This window comes from Pagrus major, chromosome 22 (genome assembly GCF_040436345.1).
Source record: "Pagrus major chromosome 22, Pma_NU_1.0".
Lineage (NCBI taxonomy): Eukaryota > Metazoa > Chordata > Actinopteri > Spariformes > Sparidae > Pagrus > Pagrus major.
The window spans coordinates 8,366,616-8,393,259 of record NC_133236.1 but is presented as its reverse complement, the minus strand read 5'-3'; the positions used below and the strand labels follow the sequence as shown (position 1 = coordinate 8,393,259).

At 38.1% G+C, this 26,644-nt stretch overlaps 2 protein-coding genes across 4 annotated transcripts in view; one reads left to right on the top strand and one right to left on the bottom strand.

The window, feature by feature from the left end:
• The window catches only part of filip1b (filamin A interacting protein 1b), a 39,047-nt gene extending 31,723 nt beyond the window's left edge, over window positions 1–7,324 (bottom strand). Inside the window, exon 1 of the mRNA XM_073492238.1 lies at window positions 7,152–7,324. The gene's annotated coding sequence lies outside the window, so the exon portion shown is untranslated. The remainder of the gene's footprint in view (window positions 1–7,151) is intronic.
• Window positions 7,325–15,022: 7,698 nt separating this feature from the next.
• Window positions 15,023–26,644, top strand: part of senp6a (SUMO specific peptidase 6a) — a 29,391-nt gene continuing 17,769 nt past the window's right edge. For 2 of the 3 annotated variants that reach the window (XM_073492507.1, XM_073492508.1), the window contains exons 1-5: window positions 15,035–15,143; window positions 21,804–21,897; window positions 22,873–22,936; window positions 24,316–24,422; window positions 25,822–25,974. In XM_073492507.1, coding sequence (XP_073348608.1) covers window positions 15,113–15,143; window positions 21,804–21,897; window positions 22,873–22,936; window positions 24,316–24,422; window positions 25,822–25,974 — 449 coding nt within the window. In that variant the 5' untranslated portion in view covers window positions 15,035–15,112. Of the gene's footprint in view, window positions 15,144–21,803; window positions 21,898–22,872; window positions 22,937–24,315; window positions 24,423–25,821; window positions 25,975–26,644 lie in introns of all 3 variants that reach the window. The other variant, XM_073492509.1, reaches the window with a different exon arrangement.

Genomic DNA, 26,644 nt, shown 5'->3' with positions numbered 1-26,644 from the left:
AGACAGACAGATGAAGTGGTCAAAGTACAGTATGTTGCAATTTAAAAATGCGATAATAAAGTTCTGGAGAGTTAAGGTGTATCCGACTGCTCCAGTTTGGTCAGAAATTTACTGGTGTAGCTTTAAAGGTGCGATATGTAAGGGTTTAAGGAGACATGGGGACATATCCAGCCATGCTTGTGGCGGCAAAACCAGATCTATTTAAGAAGAACTCGGTACATTTCCAGCCCTGTTTTTGGGGACCAAAACAGGTATTTTGAGCCAAACCATGATGTTTTCCTCACCCTAACTAAGTGGTTTGCATCCCAACATGCAGCCTGCAGCTGCAGTTTGGTCAGAAATGTTCTGGTGTAGCTTTAAAGGTGTAATATGTAAGAGTTTTAGCTTAAAACATTTAAAAAATCAACTAGAATTATCAACAGAATGTGAAAAAAATATTGACATTGTGACGTCTTTCTATTGTGTTACAGAGATTTCTACTGAAGTTAGCATGCTAACCAGCCAGCCCTGGTCCATCTGTCCCAAACCTCCAGTACTAGCCGTGTAGCTAAACACCAACACTCCCCTAATGCTGGGCTAAACAAGCTAACTAGCTAACAGCAGCAGTTAGCAGTTAGTCTTGTTTTGAGTATGAATTTGACAGGTGGTCGATTATAACATATTTCACCTTTAATTTGACTGATAATGTAAAAGCTTTATTTATCAAAGAAGCATGTTGAACCCCACTATTCATATTCCTCTCTCCTTACGGTCTTCATAGGGTCTAGATCAACCCAACAAAACAGTTTTATATCCACCATCACATCTTTGCCAGCGTGCTCCATCATGATGTTATCAGCTGTCTGATTTGCCCTCTGCGGAACATAAAACTGCACCCAAAACAAACTCATCCTCTCTGCTCCCTGTTGTGCTGTCATGGGAACAGCAGTCGCTGTTATGAAACCAAACAAGAGGGGAGACGCTGCTGAACGCCCCCCGCCCCCCCTGTGAACCTCCCACACAGATTACTGAGCTGAATTAGCAGAATGATCTCATGGTTTCCCGTCTTATCAGCTGGCCTTGGGCTGCCACTGCGGGACACTGTGACACTGTTATAAACTGAAGTAGCGGATTTTGAGGCAAACATTGGTCATATGTGGTGTCCCAGGCACTAAATGTACAATGTGGTTATAGTGCAGACTGCTAGATGGTGATGTTTACACTGTGACGTCCACTCTACGTACAAAGAAGATCTCCACTTTTCAAAATATATAACATATTTCTGTCATTTGTGTATATCTACATGTAAATAACATTCCTGCCTCATCATTTAAAGCCTGTGGTGTCCGTAAGAGCCAAAAGTCTTTATGGAAGCTGTCAGAAGTCTGACGTCAGGGCTTTCCACCAGAAAGTCAGGCATTGTAGTGTAAAGAGTGATACAGTTCTTATATTGAGGAGCTTGTGATGATTGAATGGCTTAAGCACCATGAGAGTCAACATTCACTTACTGTTTTTAGATCTAGTTGATTTATTATTTTCAGTCTCCAGGATGTATGCTGAATGTGACTAAACTTAGCACTGAAGCTGTTCTGGAGGTTTGTGGTGGACTAACACCATGACACCAAAAAATGCATTTTTCATCCATCTGCACATGTTCTTCCTTTCCATTCTGGTTCCTCTCCAGGTCAACAATAGATACTATTATCGAGGGTCAGTCAAGTGCAAATTCAGTTCTAAAAATGACGCGTATCACTCCGTCAATCTTAAATGAATATAGTCCCGTATTAAGTCCTGTTGGCAGAATAAGATGTTGGCTTTTTACATCTCTGCCAACCAAGGATACTTTTAATTTGTACGTGTATTGACTTTTCTACACTTACATTACATATATATGAACTGTATATTAGTCATATGAGGAACCACTGAATTTTTCAAACCAGACTAAACATTTTCCAGTCAAGTTTCTCGTGACAGAATCAGGTATTTTATACCAAAACATGATCTTTTCAAGGCACAGCGTTGTCACAACTAGAAACTGAACCAAATGATTGCCAACATCTATTCTTGCGATTGCATTGGCAATATTGCATCTCAAGCCCCATTTATAGTTGTTATTTCTATTGTCTCATATTAAGATCAAATCTAGCTAAGATTTAAAACACTTTCATTCACACGCATATGAATATATTGGACATATATGAAGATTAATAATGTGATTGCATCCATCTTGGTTCCCTGCACTGCAAATCAGGGTCAGCAGTAGTCATGATCAAATAAACACGACTGTATGTGTTTATGGAACTAAGCCTCTGACCTTCTCTTCATATGTGACAGTAAATATCGCGGCTAATTTCAGTGCCACTCGTTCATCATAACAAGAACGAAGAACCTGTGCGTGGCTTCTTCCACAGACCGCTTACTGACGTAGCGCCACTTGGGAGGAGTAAAAAATTGCGTATGTGTCCTGGCCTTCAGATGAACAAAAAGTCAGCCGGTCAACTCAGGAAAAAGCATTACTCTCTGGGAATGATTAAATATTAATGCCACATTTCATGAGAATTGTCACGGCACTTTAAGCGAAAGTCATATTTTGACCTTTTCAACATCCCTGAAGGATTCTAATCCCACATCTGGATCATCACCAAAACCTAATCAGTGGTCTGTTGGCCTGAAACCGAACTGTTGAACAAATTCTACAGAAACCTGTTGACAAAATAAAAAGGAAATATCTTTGTGGAAATGAAATAAAATGTAAGATTGTTGTTTTAAGTTTGTGAGTGTTTTATCAACAGCATCTGCCTCTGGTCCTGATTTCTGCTGCTCACAGAGAAAAGGGATGCAAAATAACTTGCAAAGAAAAACAGTGGGGGGAAAAAATCTATTAATGGAGAGAAAGGTCCCAGGAGATCTGGGCAGGGCAAAGCATGCTGGGTACAATAACACAGAGGAGGTCGAGCCAAAAAGCCCCTCTGTTTATTGTTTGGATTTAACAGAGATCAAATTGGGCACTTTTTCCATATTTAACCAGAAGAGGAGACAGACAGTAAACTCATCGTCTGGAGGGGAGGCGGACTGTCCTGACTCAGCAAAACACGCTCTGTGTACTCTGTGATCTACTGTTTAATTCCAGTAATGCTTATTTTCTTTTCTTTATTAATTTCCCTTTCATAATATTCCTTTTAATGAATTTTAATTGATTCCTTACTTGATTTTTTACTTTCTTTTTCCCACTTAAAATGATTGATATCGAAATCATTTTTGAATGCTATTTACATCATATTATGTTCTTTGTCTTGTTTTATTTATACTTTATGGCCAAATGAGTTTGTATTATCAATAAATAGACACAGACTATAAGAAAATCTGCAAAGAATGTGTGTATTTTTATAATGCTAATATGTGTCACTAAACTACACTTCCCACAAAACAGCAACAATAATGACATATGTTTAAGTTGAAGACAGCGCTCTCTAGTGATGGCAGAAACATTCTGCTATGGACGTTCTTGCTCACCAGGGGTTAAACCCCCTGTATGTTTCACATTGTATTGGTGTTGATCAAACACCACTAAACACTTGCACTGCAACCAACTGAACACACCTCATCTTCCCAAAATAAAGAGTTTGACCTGACCATAACAAATCCTTGAACCATTAGTTATTTAAGTAACTATGATGACAAAGACCCAAACCTCAGTGTTTCCCCAAACTTAACCAGTCCATCACCACAGTGTCGTAACATTATCAAACAGATTTCTTCTCCACCGTGACTGTGCATGGAGCCGTGTTGGTCTGCTGCACCGTCTCCTCTGTTCTCATATCACTAAGAGCAGCTCGTCCCGCAGAGAACTCAGCTTAAGTACTCTGGTTAAATTAATGCCTCCTAATGCACCGCTTCCTGTAACAAGCATTTACTGGGCTGTAAATGACGGGAGTCATAAGTCACTGATTCACTCACAGCCGCTCCATTCATGAGTCAGGATGAACACACTCAACATGGCTCAGTGGGTGTAGATTCATTCCAGTAAGTCCAAGTCTTCACTCCGAACTCTTCAACTTCTGGCACTTGATATTGTGTTTAATGGACTTTATTTACTTGATATATTCTTTCTGTTTCGCTATACTGTATAGTGTATACTGTATACTGCTTCTGTTTACTCTGTTTATACCACATCTATTGTTCCCTCTGTCTTCACAAGGTTCCTCTGAGGTTTTGGGGGAGTTTTTCCTTCTCTGAATTGAGGATTGATGGACATGGGAAATGAATAAAAACAATATTTTTAAAAGTTTTCTCAGGACATTTATTTATGATACTGATTACAGTGAGAAAGCCAGGATTGTGGCATCTAATAATCACCCAGTAATCAATCAGTTTGTGACAGGATTAACCAGAATTAGGAATATCGAATTAGGAATATGTTTCATGTAAGCACAATATAAACTTAGATAATAAAGTTCTCCAAAATAGATTTCAATAAAAAGAAAGTAGCACAAATAAAGTAGAAGTACTGATTCAACTTCTTTACTCCAGTAAAAGTAATAAAGTACAGGTTCTGAAATGTACTCAGAGTATCAAAGTAAAAAGTCTCCCTCTGAAGGACATTTCTAGCAGCCATTTCTGGTCAACGCTAACTGAAGCTCACGTCATATTAATATAATTCAAAGACTATTAAACTTAAAGGTAGAATCAGTAGGATTTGTCCCAGCTGTTCCTAAACGCACCACAAAGACAGTTGATTGTTGAGTCTCATTCCCAGGACGTCAAATAGCCACATTTTGTGTTGGTAAAGCGTCCCGAGCAGCAACAAAGTGAGAAAATAAGAAAATCCAGGCAGAGGGCTGCAGGGTCTCTGCAGATACGAGACACTAACACGCCTTTTCTCCCCATTCCAGTCTCTCTCTGTCTGTTTCTGTCTTCTTCTGTCTTTGCGTGATGTGCACTGATAGGTTGAAATCAGTCTTGTGATGTTGGGAAGGTGGCGTGCGATGATGGAAAATAAAAATAATCCATAATTCTCCTCAAATGCATCAAACTAAAGTAAAGAGCCTGTTTTGAAAATGTAAGGAGGAGACTGTCAGATATTTGTGTTCACATGTAGAGAGGAAAAGTCAAAAGTTGTCAGAGAAATAAATACTCAAGTAAAGTACAGATACCTGAAAAATATACTTAAGTACAGTATCTCTACTTAATCGAGTTAATTCCTACATTGTTGAACCTGAAGCTGTCAAGTCTCCTGAGGGTCTGAGGGAAGGTTTGGTGAAAGCAAAGCATTTCGTCATATTAAAGATATAATATGTAAGATTTATGCATTAAAATGTCTCGAAACGACGAGACCTTTGTTCTTTATGTTGTTGAGTTGTGTAGTTATATTATCCTAAATGTTTCCAGCAATGTTCAAACCAGAGAAATCTGTAATTTTGTTCAAGGTACCGGTGCGTTTTATTTGGCCGTGTGTTGCTATAACTTCTGGGAGAGAGTCAGCGAGTGAGGAGCATTGGTGGCCGTCCCATGATCCCACACTATTTATGTCTTGTTTTTTTATCATATATTATATATTTTTTATCATGTCATATTAATTGTTATCTCATGAGAATCACTAGGCAAAAAAAGTAGAATAAATACAGACAAGACATAATCATTTGTGATCATATTGGCTGGCATCAACATCTTAGCTCAACTTTTTCACTTAACTTCTCTTAATTCTGAAGTAAATACTGATGTCACAATGTGATGTCTGTAGAAAAATGACAACATCCACGTATAGACTGGTTCTTTATAAACCTCACTTTCACTTTGCTATTCTGAAAAACAAAGGTCACACAGGAAGCATGTCTGCCATGACACAACCAAAACAGGAAGAGGCATTGTTTTCCTTGGTCACCCCAGGTAACGGTGGAACAACTGGAATATCTGTGGAAACTCTACACCGCAAAAGAAAAAGAACCCCGCCAATGGGAGAAGAGGGAAATTGATAGAAACCGAGGTAAAACGAGTAAATGGATGGGTATTCACTGGATGGAGAGCGCTCCGATGTTGTGTCAAAGTCTGTTCCCCCGTTGATATGTGTTTCCTCTTACCACACTTCTAAAATTAAGGGATATTCATTCTAAAATTTTGCTGTGTGCCAACTTCATTTGCTCAGACCCAGTGACATATATACTTATACTTACACATCTGAACAAATATTTCAAGTGTTCCCTTTATTATGATACCTTGATTATTCAAATAGACCTTGTAGTTGTAGAGATACACTCTTGTTAATTATCGAGCAGAGACCCAAAATAGAGGCTCGTTCTTAACAGGTTAATACAACCGGCTGTTTTACTCTACACTTTTCACAGCACTTAGATCAGGGTTTCTTGGTCAAACTGGGATTCTTACAGTTGTTTTTTGCTTTGGACACAATCCAGGCTGCTAACATGATTCTAACACCAACAGTTATACCACAAGGAAACACTAGGAGGGGTCTCTTTCTGCTTTAAGTACTTTATTAACATACACTTAGCACATTACTCTACTACAGTACTTCCATTTATTACATCCAAGTGGGAAAAACAGCATTTGTTGACTCCATTGTGTTTATATGATAGATATATTTCCTTGTTACGAGGCAAAGCTTATAAAGTAAATCAAAGTTCCCAACAATGGATACCCAAACTAAAAGCCAGATAAAATGCTGCCATCACTTTAACTTCAAGTCCAGTATTATAATAAATGATAATGTAACCCTGAATAACAATAATAATGATGATGAATACAAAAAACATCCTACATTCTGATGCTGACTTTGTTTGACTAAAGGTCCACAAACACCAAAGTAAAACATTTCTCACTTTCCAGAAGTTGTTAGCAGATCATTTGTGTTTTTGTTTTTTAATTTGCTAAATAGGGTATTAAATTATGACAGTGTATTTCAGAAATTCATTTTAAAAATCAACAAGTCACATCAGCACTGATATCAACCTTATCAAAGAATGTTAATTGTATTTATGTCATCTTGAAATGTGTTATAAACATTTCTTTATTTACATTTTTTTCCATTGTTTTAAATAAAGTATTTGATTTTTAATCCTATATTATCAGACGTGATACTCTGTCCATACTTTTTAAGCATTAACATTAGTGTCAGAGTCTAACACACACCTGTTAGTGATGACATCACTCTGTCCTACCTGGTCTCGGCTCTTCAGGGTGCCTCAGCTGAAATGTTTCCAGTCCTGTTTGATGACTTCACTGACAGCACGCTGATGACAGCATCACTGTGATATCTTCTTCCCTTGTCTTCTTCTTCTCTGCCTCAGTATCAGAGCAGTGTGAAGCTTCGTCCTCTCCAAGTTTGGTCTGAGAGCTCACAGGATGACAGAGTTCAAACTGAGGAGAGAGAGAGATTGTTTCTTCCAGCTGAAATAAATAAAGTCAGTTGTTCTCTTCACCACGAGATGTCGAGCCTGTCTCTTCAGCCTGTTTCTTCAGCCGGTGTGTTCCTGGTCATGGGTGAGCGTCTGCTCTATATTTAACCTGTGCTCTCAGTTTGTGTTAGCAGCTGAACTGACTGACTGACTGAGGCTTTAACAAACCCCCAACAGCTGAACTATCAGCCCGTCCAGCAGCCTGACCACTCCTCCCTCCGCTCACAGCCAGGGGCTTGGCTTGGCTCAGCTTCTGTTGGTTTGATGAGGTTTGCATTCGCTGCATGTAGCTTTACTTTGGTTTTGCAGGTTGTTCTGCTTTTATTTCTATACGCCACAAAGCTTTACTTTAAATTCAAGAGGTCAAACATATCAAATATGCCACTTGAGTTACTTTCAATCAAATTCAATGAAAAAAACACGCACAAGCACGATTTCATATAAAGACTACATGTGATTGGATATTTTTCATATGTGAACTAAAAATTCAACTTGAAAATAAAATTGTCACGTGTGAAATTTGCCTTTTCATTTATAAGCAAAATCACAATTTCACATGTGAACTCAAAATTTTCACATTTGAATGAAATATTCAACTTGAAAGTAAAGTAACGTCACACATATGTTGACATTTTCAGAATCGAGTGGCTTTTGTCACATATAAATGAAAATGTTAATGTAAGAAATGTATATTTTCACATGTTAATTACAGATCTTCACATGTGATTGGCCTTTTTCACATGTGAATAAGAATTTCCACCTGTGGAAACAAATCATGTCACAAGAAAAAACAGATGAAATAAGTTTCCTGACATGTGAATTCCATATTTTCACACATTTTCACATGTGATAAAGTTTAATGTGAAAATTCAAATAATGTCGCGTGAACTGTGCCCGTGAATTTTCACAGGTTATTTACATATGAACGAACATTTCAACATTAGAAATTTACATTTTCACATGTGAATTACAATGTTCACATGAGATTGGAATTTTTTTCACATGTGGATTAAGGAAACTGAATAAAGGCTCGACTTTTTCATATGTGTAAGTAATTGGCAGTTTGTTATTTTTGCCAGTTGCACAGTAAACAATCCTTTAGTCAATATTTTGCACATTTAATCCTCTTGATTTTAAATACTGACACTGACCGATGCTCGTATAACATGTTTTACTCTAAATTTCTTTTGCAGATTTATGAGTCTTTACTTTTGTAGTTGTTGTTTTTCTTCTCTCTTACTATGTGTAATGTTATGCACCAAAATACAAAGAGAATTTCTTGAATAGGAAAAACTTGTTTGTATTTGCATCTCTGGGTTTCTCCTCAGTAGACAGATTTGTCAAACCGCTGTTTCAAGGGTCAAATAAGGGTTTTAATGCTCTCATTATTAAACAAATAACAAGTAATCCTTTGCAAAATGGGTAAATCTGATAAGTTTATGTCTCAGTTTACATGTGGAAATGAATGAAATGAAAGTTACAAGGAAATGATCTTGGCAGTTATTTGAGTTTAAAGTTAATAGTTGTATATATAATAATATATATATATTCTAAAGAACGTACAGGAAAATGACCATCTAAGAAAGCAGCCATGTAACATCAATCGATGAACCATGCCGAGTTTTTTATTGTCAGCAATCAGCCTGTGAATGTAAGTCAGGGTTTCACATTATGCCGTTCTCCTGCTCAGTTTCGTGCAGCTCGGCTCTGTAAATAAATGGGTGTGGGCGCTTGCTAATTTCTCTTTTCTCATTGTTTTTCAGCCACAAAAAAACTCCTCTTGGACCTGCTCTCCTGACTGTCTCAGCAGTTTTACCAAAGCTGGAGCGGGCGAGAGCCAGGCGAGGCTTTTCAAACACAAAATGATTTATTCATGCCTGTAAATACAAGAACATTTGTTCCTAATAAAAGCGAGTCGGAGTCGGGGGTGTTATAAATGGGAAACAGTGAGAATTTGAGCTCTGTGCGGTCACGAAGTGTGACGTCCAGCTGCAGCAGACACAACACAGCTGATGTTAAGGCCTCGTCTCATCAGCATGTGATCATAAAGGGATTTTGCAAAGATATTATGAATAAACACAGTAAAGGGATTTTTGTTTTATCCCTCAACACTTGCAAACATGTTGGCACTTGAAAAATAATCCAATCGTTTCATGAAACAAATACGTGAGGCCAAAACAGCTCTCACAAATACAGATGTTAAAGGTCATCTTGTTCTGCAGAGTTTTCACTTCTTCCTATAAATCTTACGAACGTGGCGAGTATGTTCACACTGAGACATGTTGTTGTGTCAAAGATCATTTCAAGAACTAAAACATCTGTTGGACACGTTCACACACTCACACACACACTGACAGGAGGTCAGAGTAAGACACGGTGCTGTTGATTCAAAAGGGTCAGGTCGGCCATTTTTCTCTCATCATCTGCTTTTGTCTAACTTCTCTCTCGTCATTATAGCAGAAAATAAAAGTAAGTAATTGTAGTATAATATATAATTGTAGTATTTAGCAATGCACCAACAACTTCTGGATTAAAGCAAATGTAATATAACAAATTTTCTGGCTGTTGAGTTTTAACTGTTGTTAAGCGTTTTAATGTCCTTTTTTACACTAACCATGCAGGCTGCTTGACCAACTAATGGGAGCACTAAATTGCCATTATGCTTTCTGTTAACTGCTGTGTGCTAAAATAATGGCACTTACATACTTAAAAATCACAAGAAAACTCCAGGGCACTCTCCTTTGAGCTAATAAAATGGCTTTATTGACACGGCACGGTCATTTTACGGCATCAAGCCGTCTTCAGGGAGTCAAACAAAAAAACCTAACGAAGGCTGGATGCCAAAACGTGTTGTGCCTTGGAGTTTTCTTGTGATTTTTACATCTACATGTATCCCAATCCAAAGAGAAGCTCTAAAAAACTGAATTTGAGTTCAGGAAGCCGACCCTTTAATTTTTTGAATGGGACTTACTGTATATCTTTAAAGTTTTCATGTCCTCACTAAGACCAAAGCAAAAGAGCTTCATAGACCTGAGAGTTTACAAGCAGTTATCTCCGACCAATCAGTGTGCAGTTTCAGACTGACGATCCTGACCTCACACACTGTACTTTGAAAAGGCAACAGACTGTTGCAATGTCACTGACAGTAAATGTCTTCTAGTGAGGAAAAAAAGAGTAAGTGTCGACACTCATGCGTACTATGACAATGCTAGGATGTTGATGTTTAGCACGCATAATGTTCACCATGTACATTGCATTGGTTTAGCATGTTAGCATGCTAACTTTTCTGCCCAGTCACGAAGACAAACTGTTGGCATTGCACATTTCTGCAAACCATGGATAGTGTATACAATCATTTCTACTATACGTGTCATATCTTGTTCACATTATGTATATGAGCTGACTGTCATGTCAGGAGGTGGAAGGGATGGTTGTAGGCCAAACGCCTTGGGACATTTTCCAGCCATGTTTTTGGTGACGGAAGGAGGTATTTCATGCTAAAACAAGACCTTTTCATCCTCTGTGGTCTATGAATGACTGTACCAATCTATCCAAAATGTGTCTAGATATTTTCAACAAAGAACTAAAAAGTCAACCTCATGGTAGGACAATTAGTTAAGTTATAATCTACCCAAAGTCGGGAGGATTCATGAATATCTGAACAGAATGTGTGCCAATGCATGCAGAAGATTATGAGATATTTGACAGGATATGTGAATATTTTAACTTGCAGGTGGCGCTAGAGGAAAAGTCAGGGGATCACCAACATCAGGAAGCTTCATCCTGAGGGGACCATGAATGTCTGTACAAAACGTCAATCCCTCCAGTATGTGTTGACATGTTTCAGTCTGTAGCACCAGGCCAACATTGCCAACCTCAGAGCCTCGCTGCTAAAAATGACTTTAAATGCAGCACTCATCCTCTACACCCACACTTCCTCCTGCACTCACACAGTTACTGAACGTCTGCCACCATTCCTGTTTAATCTGTAATTTTCCATTAATTTGAACCTCTGGAGAAACTGCAGATGAAGGAGAGAGCTGCTGTGTGATCATCACAGTGCATTAACAGAGGGGGAGGCCATGACTCAGATCAGTCTAATGAGCTCCTCCTGCAACTCTGCACATTTCACTGTGAGTTATCATGGACTATATATACTGCTGCACACTGAGGATACAACACTCTGATTCTTACAGTGCTCTGCTCTCATCTGAGGCCGGAGCTACAGCACGGTGATGGCATGATGTACAAGTCTGAACAGTTACAGATATACTTTAACATTCTGGGAAATATACTTATTTGCTTTATTTCCAAGACTGAGATGAGAAAATTGATACCAATCAAATGTTAGTGTGTAGTCTATGGAGCTATAGCCAGGATGCAGTTAGCTTAGCTTAGCTTAGCATAAAGCCTGGAAGCAGAGGGAAACAGCTAGCCTGGCTGCAACCAAAAAATCAAAAATACACCTACCAACACCTCTAAAGCTCACAAATGAACATGTATCTCATCTGTTTCATCTGCTCAAAAACTGAAACGTAAACCACTTGTCAAATTCATACTTAAAACAAGTAACTGGTAGCATATTGCTACAGTATCCACCAACTGCTGCTAACTACAGCTGCCGTCAGCTGGTGGCTCGGTTAACCATGCAACTAGCAGTCCAGACTGCTGTTTTATGTGATTCTATTTCAATTTACATCGCCAAGATAACTCAGATAATTTCCTGTTTGGATGATTTCATATCTGTGTATTTCATATCTGTGTTCTTGAAATGCAGAAATCGTCACTTGCTTCTAAGGAGAACACATAAAGAACAAACAAACGTCTGGATGGTCTGATGGCCGACATGTTTCCAGTTGGTAAAATAATGCTTAAACTATTAGAATGTTGTTAAAAATAAATAAATAAATAAAAAAAATTGCCATGAGCCAGTTAGCTTAGTTAGCTGTGCAGCTAGCAGTCCAGATTGTGATGTCAGAGAACCAGGGATCTGTTGGTACTTATTCTGCAAGCACAGGACTTTAGACTGGAATGTGTTGGGGCTAGCTGGTAAGCATGCTAACTTCAGTATACCTTTGCAACACGTCCATAGAAGTCATGAGGTCAGAAGAACATTATGTTGAAAATTTTAGTACATTTTTGAATATTAACAACTAAAACTCTTACATATTGCATCTTTAATAAATGTATCTCCAATTGTTGGCTCTCTATTACCCATGTTGTTATAAAGAATTACAGAGCTGCAATGCATCTGATTTACAACTAACAACACAAAACAACAAAAGTAGTTAGGATTACTTTTGTGTTTATGTCGTTTGTTGAAGCAAAAATGCCAAATATTTTCTGTTTTTCACCATTTGTGACATTTGTATCTGTAATAGAATGTAACTAAGTACTATACTTAAGTAGAAATTTAGGATTACTTGTACTTTACTCAAGTATTTCCATTAACTGCTACTGTTTACTTGAGGCAAAGACTGTACTTTTTACTGCACTACATTTATTTGATCATTTAGTAACCAGTTCATTTGCAGAGTTCATGCTTGAGTACATTTACTATCAGATACTTTAAGACCTTTACTTAAGTAGCCTATACTCATATGGGTGACTTTCACTTATACCTGAGTAAAATTTTAACACCATATCTGTACTTGACTTTTGGGTACTTTTTACAAGACTGCATTTTACACATTAAATGATTGACTTCATGAAAACCATCGCTGGTTTGAACCACAAAACAAATCTCTCTCCAGTATATCATCAAATCTTTACAAAACAGGTAAATTATTATTAACATTATGATTTACAACATGATGGCAACAATATCAGGTTATCTTGAGGTTAAATAAGGATAATGTGAGTAACAGTGAGTATAAAGTACTGCAGAGGACCACAGCAGTGTGTGCAGTGACATCATACTGATGCTGATGGTATTCATTTCATTTTAATGAGGAACATCGCCATCTAGCTCCTATCAGCGTCTCTTCATTATTTCAATGGATCTATCTTTGATTATCACATTGATCCTATTGAAGAACAAATGACAAATTAAAATATAACTCAACTTTTTCTGCTGTGATTTAAATACAACTGCCTGTACGGTTTTATTTTATATGTTTAATATTCATTTATTAATTAATTCCTTATTATGACATTACAGTGATCTTATTGTAATGAAATATTTGGATGATATTGCTGCAGAAACAAACACGTGTGTTTGTCTCGTAAACTGGATGACTAGTTAGAATAAAAAGTTGACACATGCTGTAGAAACTCTGTAGAAGCTTCTGCACAGAGCTGAGCAGGTTAGTAGGCTAACAAGGTAGCTGGAGTTAAAACACTGAACTTCCGGAAATTGCCTTCAAAATAAAACAGCATATGGTTAGACATCTTCCACAGAGTAAGTAGTACTATAATATTTTCATATTTGGATGATTTCATTTATCTATCTGTTCTTGAAATGCAGAAATCATCACTTGCATTGTGTGATTTCCTCTTCTTTATGTTGCTAAATCAGTTACAGCAGTTTGAATAACTTCATAAAAGCTTACTAATGTCTTAATTTATGTAAACTGAAAACATAAAATGAACAAAGACAAGTCGATCAAGTCTTTAACTTCCAGGTCCCAGGTCGTTGTTTTCTGTCAAGTCAAGTTGCAAGTCATCAAAACAGGGACTCCCGTCCACACCTTTGCTACAGAGGGTCTAAAAGTTGCCAGTATGTAGTTACATACAAAGGAGAGAACAAATACAGTGATGGAGATATTTGTACTTTAAAAAGATAATTTTTCAATTCAAGAAAGTTTGTTGTAAATTAAGAAAAATATCATAGTAGTTTTGTGTTAAAGCGCTCAGTGAACTATATCATCTCACTCAAAACACGTCACCAATACCGACATGGCCACTGACTCGACACAGAAAAGGTATAAATCAAAAACAATAATGTGGTCATATTGACAACTGCAGTCGTGTGAAGGTAGAGTTGGTCAGTTCTGCGAGCTGTTAACACACAGGAGCAGCTCTACAATGTTTAAGTTACGGGTTTTAGTGAGCGTTCAATGAGATGACGTCACTAACGCGACTGTTGGCTGTGTTGTCTTTATAATAACATATTTTAACAGTCTTATATTTCAGTAGTTTGATGACAAACTGAGACTTTCTCATGTTGAAAAAATATATTTTAAATTCACAAACATATGTGTGATTCATGACACAATTCAAAGTTATTTTGAAATAAGGTCCTATGGGGGAAACTGGTAGGGGCGTGATTTCGGCTCTCTATAAGTAAAGACACATTAAAATGAAATACAAAATGATTACATATAAAATGTAAACCAGTTGATAACTGAGATAAAATAGATATGCTTAAAATATATACCTTAAAAAACTAATGAGCATGCGGCAGTTACGTGTTTTTGTTTGTTTACCAAATATCAAAATGTACATGGAGGGTAGGTGCCCGGAAAGAACAGTGTGCCCTGTGTAATCGATCTATTTAATCCAGCCCTGGACATACAGGCTACAGTCGAGAGCGTTGTGTTGGAGAAAAAAAAACAACTTTATTCTGAAGGAACATGTGTTGGACTTCCGGCAGTTGGACGGCTTTTCGCGGTAACTTTCCTGTCAGCGGGTCGGAGCAGCAGTCAGCAGCTACATAGAGCCGATCTGCTACCCTGGGTCGCTGATGAGCAACACTATCATCTGAGGAGGATCATGGAATAAACATGGCCCACAATAGAAGCTTTTTCTTTGAAGGTAAGCTGTGACACTCCTCTCCGCTGCTCCGGGCGGCCAGCAGCCATTTTACCCGCACACAGTCTCCGGATTCCTGCTTGCCGAGGCAGATTTTGGGTCCTCTGGTGTTACACATAATCGGACCAGAATATGTGTGGACCCAGAGCGAGTGCACAGTTGGCTAGGTGGCTAACGTTAGCCTTACAATGCTTGCTGTTGTGACAAGCCCATCCTCAGCTATCCGGGGTGGAATGAGCGCTGCCAGGGCCGGTGACAGTGCCAGATCTCTGGGCCTCGAGGGGAAGACGGAACGCTGGCAGGGCGGTCCGGTCCGGAGGATTTTAACCTGAGTCTCTGGGCTGAGCTAGCACCGTTAGCGCTGACGTTAGCTGGCTCTGCAATGTGGGAGCTGGATGTAGCAACAGCACAGACAGGCCTTCCTGCCTTTGCTAAGCTGTTAGCTGCCACATAACGTTTATACATCACAGTAAAATGCACCAACACTTTAATAATAAACGTAAAAATATTCCGAGTTTGTCCTGAAAACTAACAACCTGTCACAGGCTCCAAACTAGCATGCTGACGTCCTAGCTTCAAATATTAGCTAGCTAATATATAAAATCGAACATGGTAAACATTGTGTTTTACAGTGATTAATGACTTTTCTGTCTCATTACTCATGGTGGTCTTCACTTGACTAATAGTTTTCATTTTAATTTTAGAGGCCACACACTTAAAAACCCAAATAAATTAAATTAAAACAGTATTTAAAACATTTTAGTGAGAGCTAAATGGAGTAAATATGTCATTTCATTTACTGCCTTGCTCAGTGGCAGGCATTTCCATGAGGACAAAAGCCCTGGTGCTGTAACAGATGGCTTTAGTGTACTGTGAACTTTTTAAGTAGTGAAATAATAGTTTAAAGTATGTTTTTAATTGCTTTCTATGGAAAAGTATGGCTGGGTATTTGTAGCACAAATACAGCGTGTAAGTAGCAAAACAATACTTTCTTGATACCTTACTTTTAGAAACATAATTTTGATTGAAAGGGAAAGATTGGTGATATTCTTTATTTGTCTTATTGTCAGCGAAACCCATCAAAAAAGACCAAACCAACAGTGAATGTATGAAGTATGAATTCCTGATGTATCGTCTTCTTCTGTGGCATAGTTCTCGGTTGTTGTCCAAAAACTATTAAAGACACGTAGAGGAGGAACACTGTTACACTGGCTGACATGTTCCTTCATTACATGAAGACGCACTGTAGTTTATTTTGACAAACTCCCCCACACACCGTCCTGCTGCCACACATACTCACTAGAGCACCAAATGTGGATTAATCCACCACTGAAAATAGTCCTCGACAGGTACACTATATCCTCCTGTTTTAATAACGTTATCGAGCCTTTGTTAAAGAAAATTAAACTACGTATTTGTGGGCCATGTTTTAAAGATTATGTCCTCAGTCGTAGTCAATGGGCTTGGAGCCGTGAGCCACAGACTGAAATTCAGAAAGTGATGAAAGACAGAGTGACATGCGGTTGGTTTTGGTCTTTTCATGGGATTTGTTGACATTAAGAAAAATATGGTGGATGCTGGCTGAATTTGTCCATTTCACTTGTAAATTTGGAAAAAAGTTTGTGTGTTTTTAAGTCTGGGGAAAATGTTTTGTTGAAAATCCTTCAAAGCTTGTTGATATGAAGCAAGTCTTGTCAGAGACGAACAATTTTACTTAAAATCTTGGCTGGAATTATTTAAAAACCTTGTGTCTTATCACATTAAATACAAATCCTTGAAGTTACACTGTAGTTTATTTCGACGCAGTCCCACACACAACGTTCTGCTGCCACAAATTATCACTCGAGAACCAAATGTGGATTAATCCGCCACGGAAAATAGTCCTTCTGTTTGTGGCTATAATGTGAATTCCTGGGTATTGAATGTATGAAATGCAGCTGCGAGAACATAACTTTCCACTCTCTCATATCTTTATGTTTGATTTGAAAGATAGTTAAGTCTAATTATGATTTCTATGTATTCAAATTAGTAACTCTTGCTGCCTTTTCTTTCGTTCCTATCTGTGGGAAGTCTCTCGATTTTTATGACTCACTCACTCTGTATTGAGTGTTCTATCAGACTATTTGGGGTACTTGTTCTGTTGTAACTGTTCTCTCTCTGGTGCATGGAGAGCTGTTTTTTTCTCCTACTCTGCTCTCTGCTGGACTGTTGCAGTGCGTCCATCATTTTCTCACAGCAGGAGGTTTTATGTTATTTTCCTGTGTCATTCCTTCACTGAATATCAGGTACTGTGTTGTCTCTGTACCATCTGTTTGCATATGATGCACTGTTGCAGTCTGACACATTTGGTGAGGTATGGACTGGTTATTCTGGGTGAAGTGGGTGTGTGTAGACCCAGTTGGTCATGGACCACATTCTACTTCCCTCGTCCTACGAGCGATATCCTCAGGAGATGAAGCATAGACAAAATGCAACGTTAGTCATGTAACGTAACTCCGGATTCTGTATTAACATCTGTCCTTAGTAATTGGATCACAATGCCTTGAAACACCTGGAATCGACTGCGTTTGATGAAAAATCTTGTAATTGGATTGCAGATAATCTCAGTGATAAACCACAAGTTCTTCCTGATGGCTTTCAGTCCAGTGTTTTAAGAGTTTACAAAGGTGCTCCACAGGGTTGTATTCTCGGACCACTAGTATTTTTATGGATGTAGTATTTTTTATGAGTGAATTAGTTGTAAATGGTAGAAACTGTACAATTCATCTATATGCGGATGACACCATTGTATCACGGTATCATCAGCAGCACCCTCTGTTGCCCAGGCAAACTTGCATTCTGTAGAAGAAACTTCCAACAACAAGGTTATGTTTTCATCCGTGTCCATTGGTTGATTGGCTGGTTGGTTGGTTTGTCAGTAGGTTTACACAAAAACTGCTAAATGGATTTCCATGAAAATTGGATGGAGACATGGTCTCGTTCCAGAATAAACCCCATTAACTTTTACTGTGGATACTGATAGAGAGAGGGATCCATTAATTTTTTAAGATTTTTATTAACATTGCGTGATAAAGATTTTTTTCCACATTTTTATTGATTTCTCAGGCACTAATCCATGGATCTTAATGAAAAAAATCAGTTGTATTTAGGTGTCTGGTATCTGTGAATAAGTACAAAAGGGGTCTGATGGACCTTGGTGGATGTATAAGCCCTACTGAGTACCATTCTGGTTGTTAGTGTTCCCAAAGAATGTAAGAATGAACAGGAGAGGAAATGATCTCATGGTGCAGATGAGGTGAAACAGGCCCCGGGGCTGCATTAGGAATCATGTGGTTTAAATGCATGTTTAATGTACGGATGAGTTACATTTCCTCTGAGCAACAACCAGCTGTTTGCATTTGAGCATTATGTGACAGTCAAAGCTCTCTTTCAGCTGCACCAGCGCCTCTCGCTTCAGTCTGTTTGGATAAATTGTCTTTGTGTCATCATAGATCCACTGTCATGGATTTGTCCTGTTACAGCGTCCACAAACAAAATAAATGAGTGTGCTGAGGCACAGAAGGAACCTAAATGTCCCCTCACAAACATTATCAGGGCGTTTGTTGTGATTTATGAAGCTGGAAAATGGAGCGCAACATGAATCTCACAGCCTTTGGGGTTGACTCTGTTTATTAGCTGGAAGAGATCGGAGAAAAGCTCTTGGATCACAATCTAATATATGATTTTTGAAGATTTTTCTTGTCATCTAAAAAGCTCCGGAAGTGGATAATTCGCTAAAAACAGACAGCAGTTGTTCTGTCACTGGTCTCATCTCCTCAGTGTGTGGTAATCCACTCCTGCAGCTGCACAGCGAGGGCAGGAGCATTATGTTTGAGGCCTAGACGCTGCGAATTTGGTTTGAGGGACAGAAAAAGAAGCAGCTCTTAAGGCCTCCATTTAAGCCACATGTACCAATGAAATAACAGTCACTGATTCCCGTACAAGCGGGATTTATGTTATATTTAACTGCTGGGCCTGCAGCCTGATGGATGACATGCATTAACATGATTATGTAGGCGTAGTCTGTCTCAGTGTGTTTACAACAGCAGGACTGAGAGACAACATCCAAAATAAAAAATATTTATGAGCTAGTTAGGTTATGTTTCCTTAGTATAAGACGAAAACTATTATGCATTTTGGTCCTTTTCTTTGTGTTTATTTATTGGCTGTTTGTTGTGAGATCCACGTCACAAATATCAGTTGATTTTGGTAGAAAATAGGAAGCAAGGGCGTCACGGGAAAACTCCACATCCTACAGACGTTAAAGATTTGTGTGTCAACAACATCATCAGTTTTATGTTAGAGTTTGTATGTCTGTGTTGTAGGATTATCAACTTTTCTTCTGACTTTTTTCAAGGCATGAGGACATAGTTGCACATGTAAGAAAGAAGACTAGAATAAAGTAAACCAGCAGGCTTTATGCAGACTGTTGAGGAGAAATCATAAAGAAAGATGTAAGAATCTCATTATTGTATCAACCTTACATGTGTATTTCTATATGTAAGAAACTTTATGCTTCTCAGCACATCAGACAAAGTGACAAAGTCAAAGTTCAACTCGTAAAGATAGTAAAATACATTATTATCACACAGCTCTGTGACTCTGAGTACTCTTGAATCAGAGCCCTGCCAGTGTTGATGTCTTCCTCGTCACGTCGAGCCAAATCAAACCAAATTCACCTCAAACTGATGTGTTTTTGCTGGCTGTGAAGAACTCTTGACTTTCTTTACACCTCTTCACCAGCTCCGCCTGCGGGTGAAGTTGTCAAGGTCGTTTCATGTCGTTATCAGACGGCACAATAATGTCTTAATCTGACAGATGTGTGTCTAGAGATGCACCAACTTCTTCTCCCCTGATACACATCTTGATACCAAAACTCATACTGATGTGACAATATTATTCTATTTCCTAAATTTGAAATCTGAAGCTGCCTCATAGTGTGGAAGTTACTCACATATATAAGACAAAACAGCTCCATAGTTTGCTGTGAGAGTTTGTCAAGACTGAATGAACCTAACTTAAAGCAGGACAGTGAGTTTAATCAGGTCATTGTTGGACAAAACTGCTTTGTCCTCCTTTACGTACGAAAATAGATGTCCATCTCACACAATATACCAATAACTGCCAACATACATGTAGGCATGGGACATTATGAAAATTTCGTGTTGTGATTATTCTGTCCAACATAATTGCAATCAACAATATGATGATAATCATCAAAATATTTTTAAAAGTTTAAAATGAAAACTCAAATTGCACTAAAACATACTGGAATCAGTTTAACTGTACACTTTGTCAGTAAACAAGAAATGTTATTGCAACACAGAGAGGACAAAGATCTTTTTTAGTGGAAAAACAAACAAAAAACCTTAAATAGGTGCTCATAAATCATAAGGTCTTCCTGCACAGATTAAAGATGAATAAATAAATGGTGGTACCTTCATCTCTCTGTCATGTTTTACTTTGGAATCCCTAGTATTTACACACATCCGATTTTATTTTTGTATTGATACAATGTGAAGCAGAGCCTTCAGTCATGGTGACAGGCTTAAGCAATTTAAAATAGATGAGTAACCAATGAGAGAAATTGTCAAGGAACGTCATGTCCAGTATTTTCAGATGTTCACCAGTGTTTAAACATCGTGTTTTTTTTCGTTTTGCTTGAAGTATCGGCTTGAGTACAGACGGAGTGCTCCGTCCATGCATCTAAATAAGCCTTTACTGAGGTCAGTATTGGGGCAGTGCACACTTTCACATTGCAGAGAAGAGAAAGAGGAATGACGTGTTTTTTTATTGTCAGTGAACATGTAATCTTGTGACTTTCACCCTCAGGACAGATTACCAAATTAATCCCACTTTCTCCCTCTAATTTCCTCTATATTTTCAACTGTGTATGGAACCCTACAGGCCCCATCATAGTTGGGGACATGGACTTTATGTAAACCTTGTAATTAATGACATTATTATTATTTATTAGTTGCTGTAGTTTGCTATTTATATGATGTTTACCAGCTCAGCATCAAAACTTTTGGGATTTTTCTGGATCTTTTTGTGCAACACACTCACATTATTCATTAATACATGTCTCAGTGAAACACATTACAAACACTCTGCTGGGAGGTGAATACATGGACAAACATGTTTACCTGAAACCAAAGTCTTTACCTTGGCACTCAGCCCAAAATCTCTGTATTGACAGTAACTTAAATGGATTTTCCAGTTGTTATGAAGTTTAGGAAATTGTGTACCTACACTCATGTCACAAGTTATAGTATTTGATGTTGTAATAATAATCTAAATTGACAGAGGGATATTGGTATTATTCAACCAATATAATCATCCACTAAAAGAATGAGTTAAGTAATGAAGTCTGCAAAAAAAATGAAATGCTTTACTGCAGTGACATGAGTGTATTTTTGTTATTTATGGAATTAAGCTTTTGAAGGAAAATTAGCAAGGAGCCCAAGGTTCTCCTTTGCTAATTGTTACCAGTGTTTCATATCATCTTGTTGAAATGATCAGCCCTGAAATGTGACTTGATGTAAATGGTCATTTCAGCTGATGGCTGTGTGTTGGTTCTGTATCCCTGCACTGATGTGAGTCTGGTTTATTATTCCATCCAAGCCCTGGGTAGGTCAGAGACCAGGCGAGATGGAGGGTACAAGCACAACTGGAGCTTTTCTCACTCTGGTGACAGTGAAGAGGAAAGGATACACGAGTAAGCACTTCTCCCGCCCTCGTTTTCAGCACTGCATCACTTTTTTTCACCACACATTCAGGAAGAGACCCCAGTGACACCTCTGCTGATGAGCAGGCTATTCCCGTCTCCGATGATATACTCACTGGTCTTTTTTAGTACAGATCTGTGCGCTCTGCATGTAAATCCTCTACTTTGCGTTCTACAGATCTCCTAGGGTTGGACCGATATGTTGGCTGACAGTAAATATTGATCATCGGGACAAAAGAGGTTCCTCCTGTAGTTTAAACCTGCTGTGAAATGCAGCTTTTTTGCATCTTTTTAATTTTTCTGTTATACATTTGATTGAGCTAATTAGCTAACAGCAGCTACAGTTTTTGTATTTTTGTAGCGCAGTATTATTATTTTTATGAGTAATTATTTATAAACTGTCAAAAAATGGTAAAACATGAACATAGGTTTCCTGTTGCACAAAAAGACAAATTCAGATTTCTTCTTCTGTCCAACCAACAGTCCGAAACCCAAAGACTCTTTATTTACCATCATAAAATGCAAAGAAAAGCAGCAAATCGTCACATGTAAGGAGCTGCAACCTGACGGTGTGTGACATTTTTGCTTAAAAATTTAAATGATTGATGGATTATCAAAATTGTCGGCGACTAAATTTCTTTGTCGACTAATCAATTTATCTCCAAATTGTTGCAGCTGTATAAAATCACTTATTTCATGTGAGAGTTGTAGTTTCTCATGACGGTCAGTGCTCTGTAGTACATCATTCGATGTTAAAAGTGATAAAACTATGAAAACAAACATTAGCAGTAGTGTAAATCTCATATCGGTCAAACCCTAGAGTCCACTTTGTCGCTTTATTGTGCAGATGTGTCATTTTCTACAGACACTGATACAGAGAACTATTAAACAGTATGAAATGTGCTGAGTGGAACTCTGTTAACATAAATACGCTGACCATAATATCTTTGTTTTTTTTCCTCTCAGTACGAGCGTGGTGAGCGTGGAGGAGATGGACCGGCAGCAGCCGACCTCCCCTGAGGAGAAAAAGGTAAACCATTCTCCCTGAACTCTCCTCTCTCCTCTCATCTTCTCTCTCACCCCGGTGTTGGTGGCTCCCAGCGGGCTGCACGGCTCTCTGATCACCCCTGCAGACGGTGCCATGGCCTGGCTGGCGCCTGGCTGCAGAACAATGGCACCCGAAGGACCGAGGCAGTCCATGAGCTAACATTGATGGGACGCTAAGGGACGCCTCAAGGGCTGCTGCTGCTGCTGCTGCTGCTGTTGTTGTTGTTGTTGTTGTTGTTGTGGGGGATTGTGAGTGGGCGTTAGGTGTTGGCCTTTTATTGTTTTGTAAAGGATATTATTCCCACTCGATTGGATTTATGTCAGAAAAAATAGATGAAACTATAAACTTAATCCTCAATCAGATTAGTTTCATCTGTGTTTTTTTTTTTGCTATGACAAGTGAAAGGTATCTCAACAAGTATTGACTGAATTTCTGTGACATTTAATAAAAACACTGACATTCGTCCAGAGCGTGAATCCTATTGACTTTAACGATTAGAGGTCAAGTTTTTACTTGTCCAGCGCTTCAGTCCATCACATAATTCCTCTAAATCTTAAGCCTGAATTGGGGGTGGACCGATCTGGCTTTTTCGGGGCCAATACTACGTATTAGAAATCACGGACACTGAAAAATGATATTTGGAACAGACTTTCATTTGCAGTAAACATGAAAATCTCAGTGTCAAAATTAGAACAGCCATATATAGTATAATTTACTCCAGTATTGTTACTCTAGTACTGTTCAAAAGTACAATTTTGAGGTACTTTACTTGAGTATTTCCATTTTCTTCTACTTTATACTTCCTCTTCACTACATTTATTTGATAAATTTAGTAAGTAGTTACTTTTCAGATTCATGTTCATTTTAATGTTTATAGGCTATTATTTGGGATAGATAGTGAATCAGATCGTGTTGTGTGAGAGGATGTTGCGTCAGAGCCAAAGTAGCACATTTTTAAATTAGTTATTTTATCTTAATCAGAAAAATGCTGAATGTCGGTCCCGATAATCGGTCCATCCTGGTCTGAACTCTTGTCAACCTAAGCTCCACAGTACCTCAAGATCGATGCTAACGTAGCATGCTAAATGTTAAAACACGTTCAGTTAAGTTTAATATGCAAAAATGTGCTGCCATATTAAACAATACATGCAAAGTGTTAGCATCTTGAAATCCATACTGTACACATTAACAATGCTCACGCTAATACGCTAACAACCATACTTGCTAAAATTAACTCTTACCCTCTTAATACCAGATGTTTCAGCAGATGTGATTTCTGGCATCAGTAGGATTGTTAGAGCTGAGTCTTAATACCTCTCGCTGATGACCTTCTTGTATTAATGCATGTGTCCTCTCCACAGTCTCCATCTCTAAGGCACTTCACTTCCTCGGATCCGTTGAGAACGTATGAAAACCGGCCAAATAATCACATGAGGCCTCTGAGCAAGCTGCTGCCCAAAAGGATCAGGTACGGTACGGTATATCCTGTTTCTGTAAACTCGGCTGGTGCTTTCTGATGTTTGGTTTTAAGTGCAGGGTTGCTTCACAGCCCTGACAATCTGGGATATGATTATTTTCAGGTGGTTTGGAATGAAAAACACTGGAAAAAGTGACTGCAGTGCTGCCTTTAGTTCACAAATTCATATTTTTGTGAGAATCATTTTTCACTTCACTTGTCTTCCAACAGTTTTCACCACATGATAAATAATAATTGCCAACAGATTCAAGCAGTGTTGTTACAAGTCCCTAAAAGTCAAACTTGAGTGAAAGTTAAAGCTATCATGTGAAAATATTACTTTGCTGAAAGTGAAAGTCACTCATACAAATAGTACTCGAGTAGTAGTCTTTCAGTATCTGATATTAAATATACTTGAGTATCACAAGTCAAGGTAAATTACACATCTTTCCCTGTATGTTTATACTGTGCACGGTGGGCTGACTGATAAACGGCTCTACTGATATTCAGTATTTTTTGATTATTGAGGGTTTTTTTTATTGGGTTGCTGATCAAATAAATCAATTTTAAGATGTACTTCATCGGCTCTGATGCAGCATGTGATCTGCAAAGTTAACGTGTAACTGAAGTTATCAAATAAATGTAGTGAAAAGTACAGCATTTGCCTCTATGTAGTGAAGTGGAAGTATAAAGTAGCAGAAAATGAAAATAATGAAAAATGAAGTACCTCACAATTGCACTGAAGTATGTTCTTGAGTAAATGTACTCAGTTACAATCCATCACTGGATTCAAGTCTTACATGTAAGACTGCTATTTGATCTTTGTAGGAAAACATGATTGTTTTTTATTGTTGTTTTGTTGTTTATTTCAGTACTAATTTGAATAATAATATTACTGTTTACATCAGTGGTTTTCTTCTTTTGCACACCAACAGCAATCAAATCTGTATGATTAAAATAATATAAGATAAAGAAAAAAGATAAATACAAGCAATAAAAATGAATAAAATATAATAATAAACCGACAAATAAATACAATACTAACTTAATTTGTATAACTCTTAGTACTCTGACTTCACAGGCCATCTTAAGCCTAATAAAGTCAACAAAGAATCGATTGGGTAATAAAGTAGAAAGTGAATAAATAAGTGAATGGATAATTAATAAATAGAATAAAATATTGAGATGGTAATCAGACTTGATAAAAGTCATTAAGAGCAGGTTTACAGAGGGATGTTTTCAAAGCTTGATCACCATATGAGATGATTGAAGCTTTATAATGTGCTCAGTTAATGTTTAACTCACATTTTTGTACATTGTAAAGGGCTCTCATGATGTGTCTGTAAACAGGTTTTTTGTGTACATCAGTCCGAAGATGTTGACTGTTTGACTTTGTCTTCGTGTCCTGCAGCGAGGTCCCTCTCTCAGTAGCAACGTCGTCCCCCATCCCCAACAGAACCAACTATTTCATCATCAATCCTGCATCTTCACAAGGAATCGTTTTACAGGGGCGACACTTTCAGCACGCACAGATGCCCTCCGCAATAAGGAAACCAGTCCAAAGGTAAGACTGACTTCTCTGTGCTGCTCTCTCCTTTTGTCTGATTTTCCTGGACCCAACGTACTTGTGTTTGGGGAATAATTATTCAAGTTTTGGTACTACTCTTACCGTAATGGGAGGATGTAAACGGCAAGTAGGGCTGTATGATACAGCCTGAAATGACCTCTTAAGCATGACTAACTGGGTAAGAACAAGTATTAGAACAAATAGAACAGTCCGGTAAGTTCAGAAGATCACTTTACTGTAATGAGGCCTTTAAAACCAGGAAAGGACAACACTTATGTCACATCATGATATAACGATATGATACTGATGTATTGGATTCACTGAGTTACATTGTGGACTTTTGTTTACATTTTGGCAAACTGGCCCTATTAAAAGTAAGCTGAATTGGCTATGAGCTGCCTCTTCATCCGTGGGTACATTGTAAGCAGGAGCTGCTTTTAATTGTACTAATGTGATACTGAGGAAATCTTAAAAACGTGAAGATTCTCAAGCAAGTTCTGGAATTAAAAGGAGCATTTTCTTGCCAATGTTTTCCTCGCTGGATTTACGGATGTTTCTGTCAAATAGACACGGGTGATGTTGATATTTTCTGGAAGCGTGAGTCACACTGAATCGGAAAACACGTGTCTCATGTCTCTGTGTTTGTGATCATGACTCCGGGAATCAG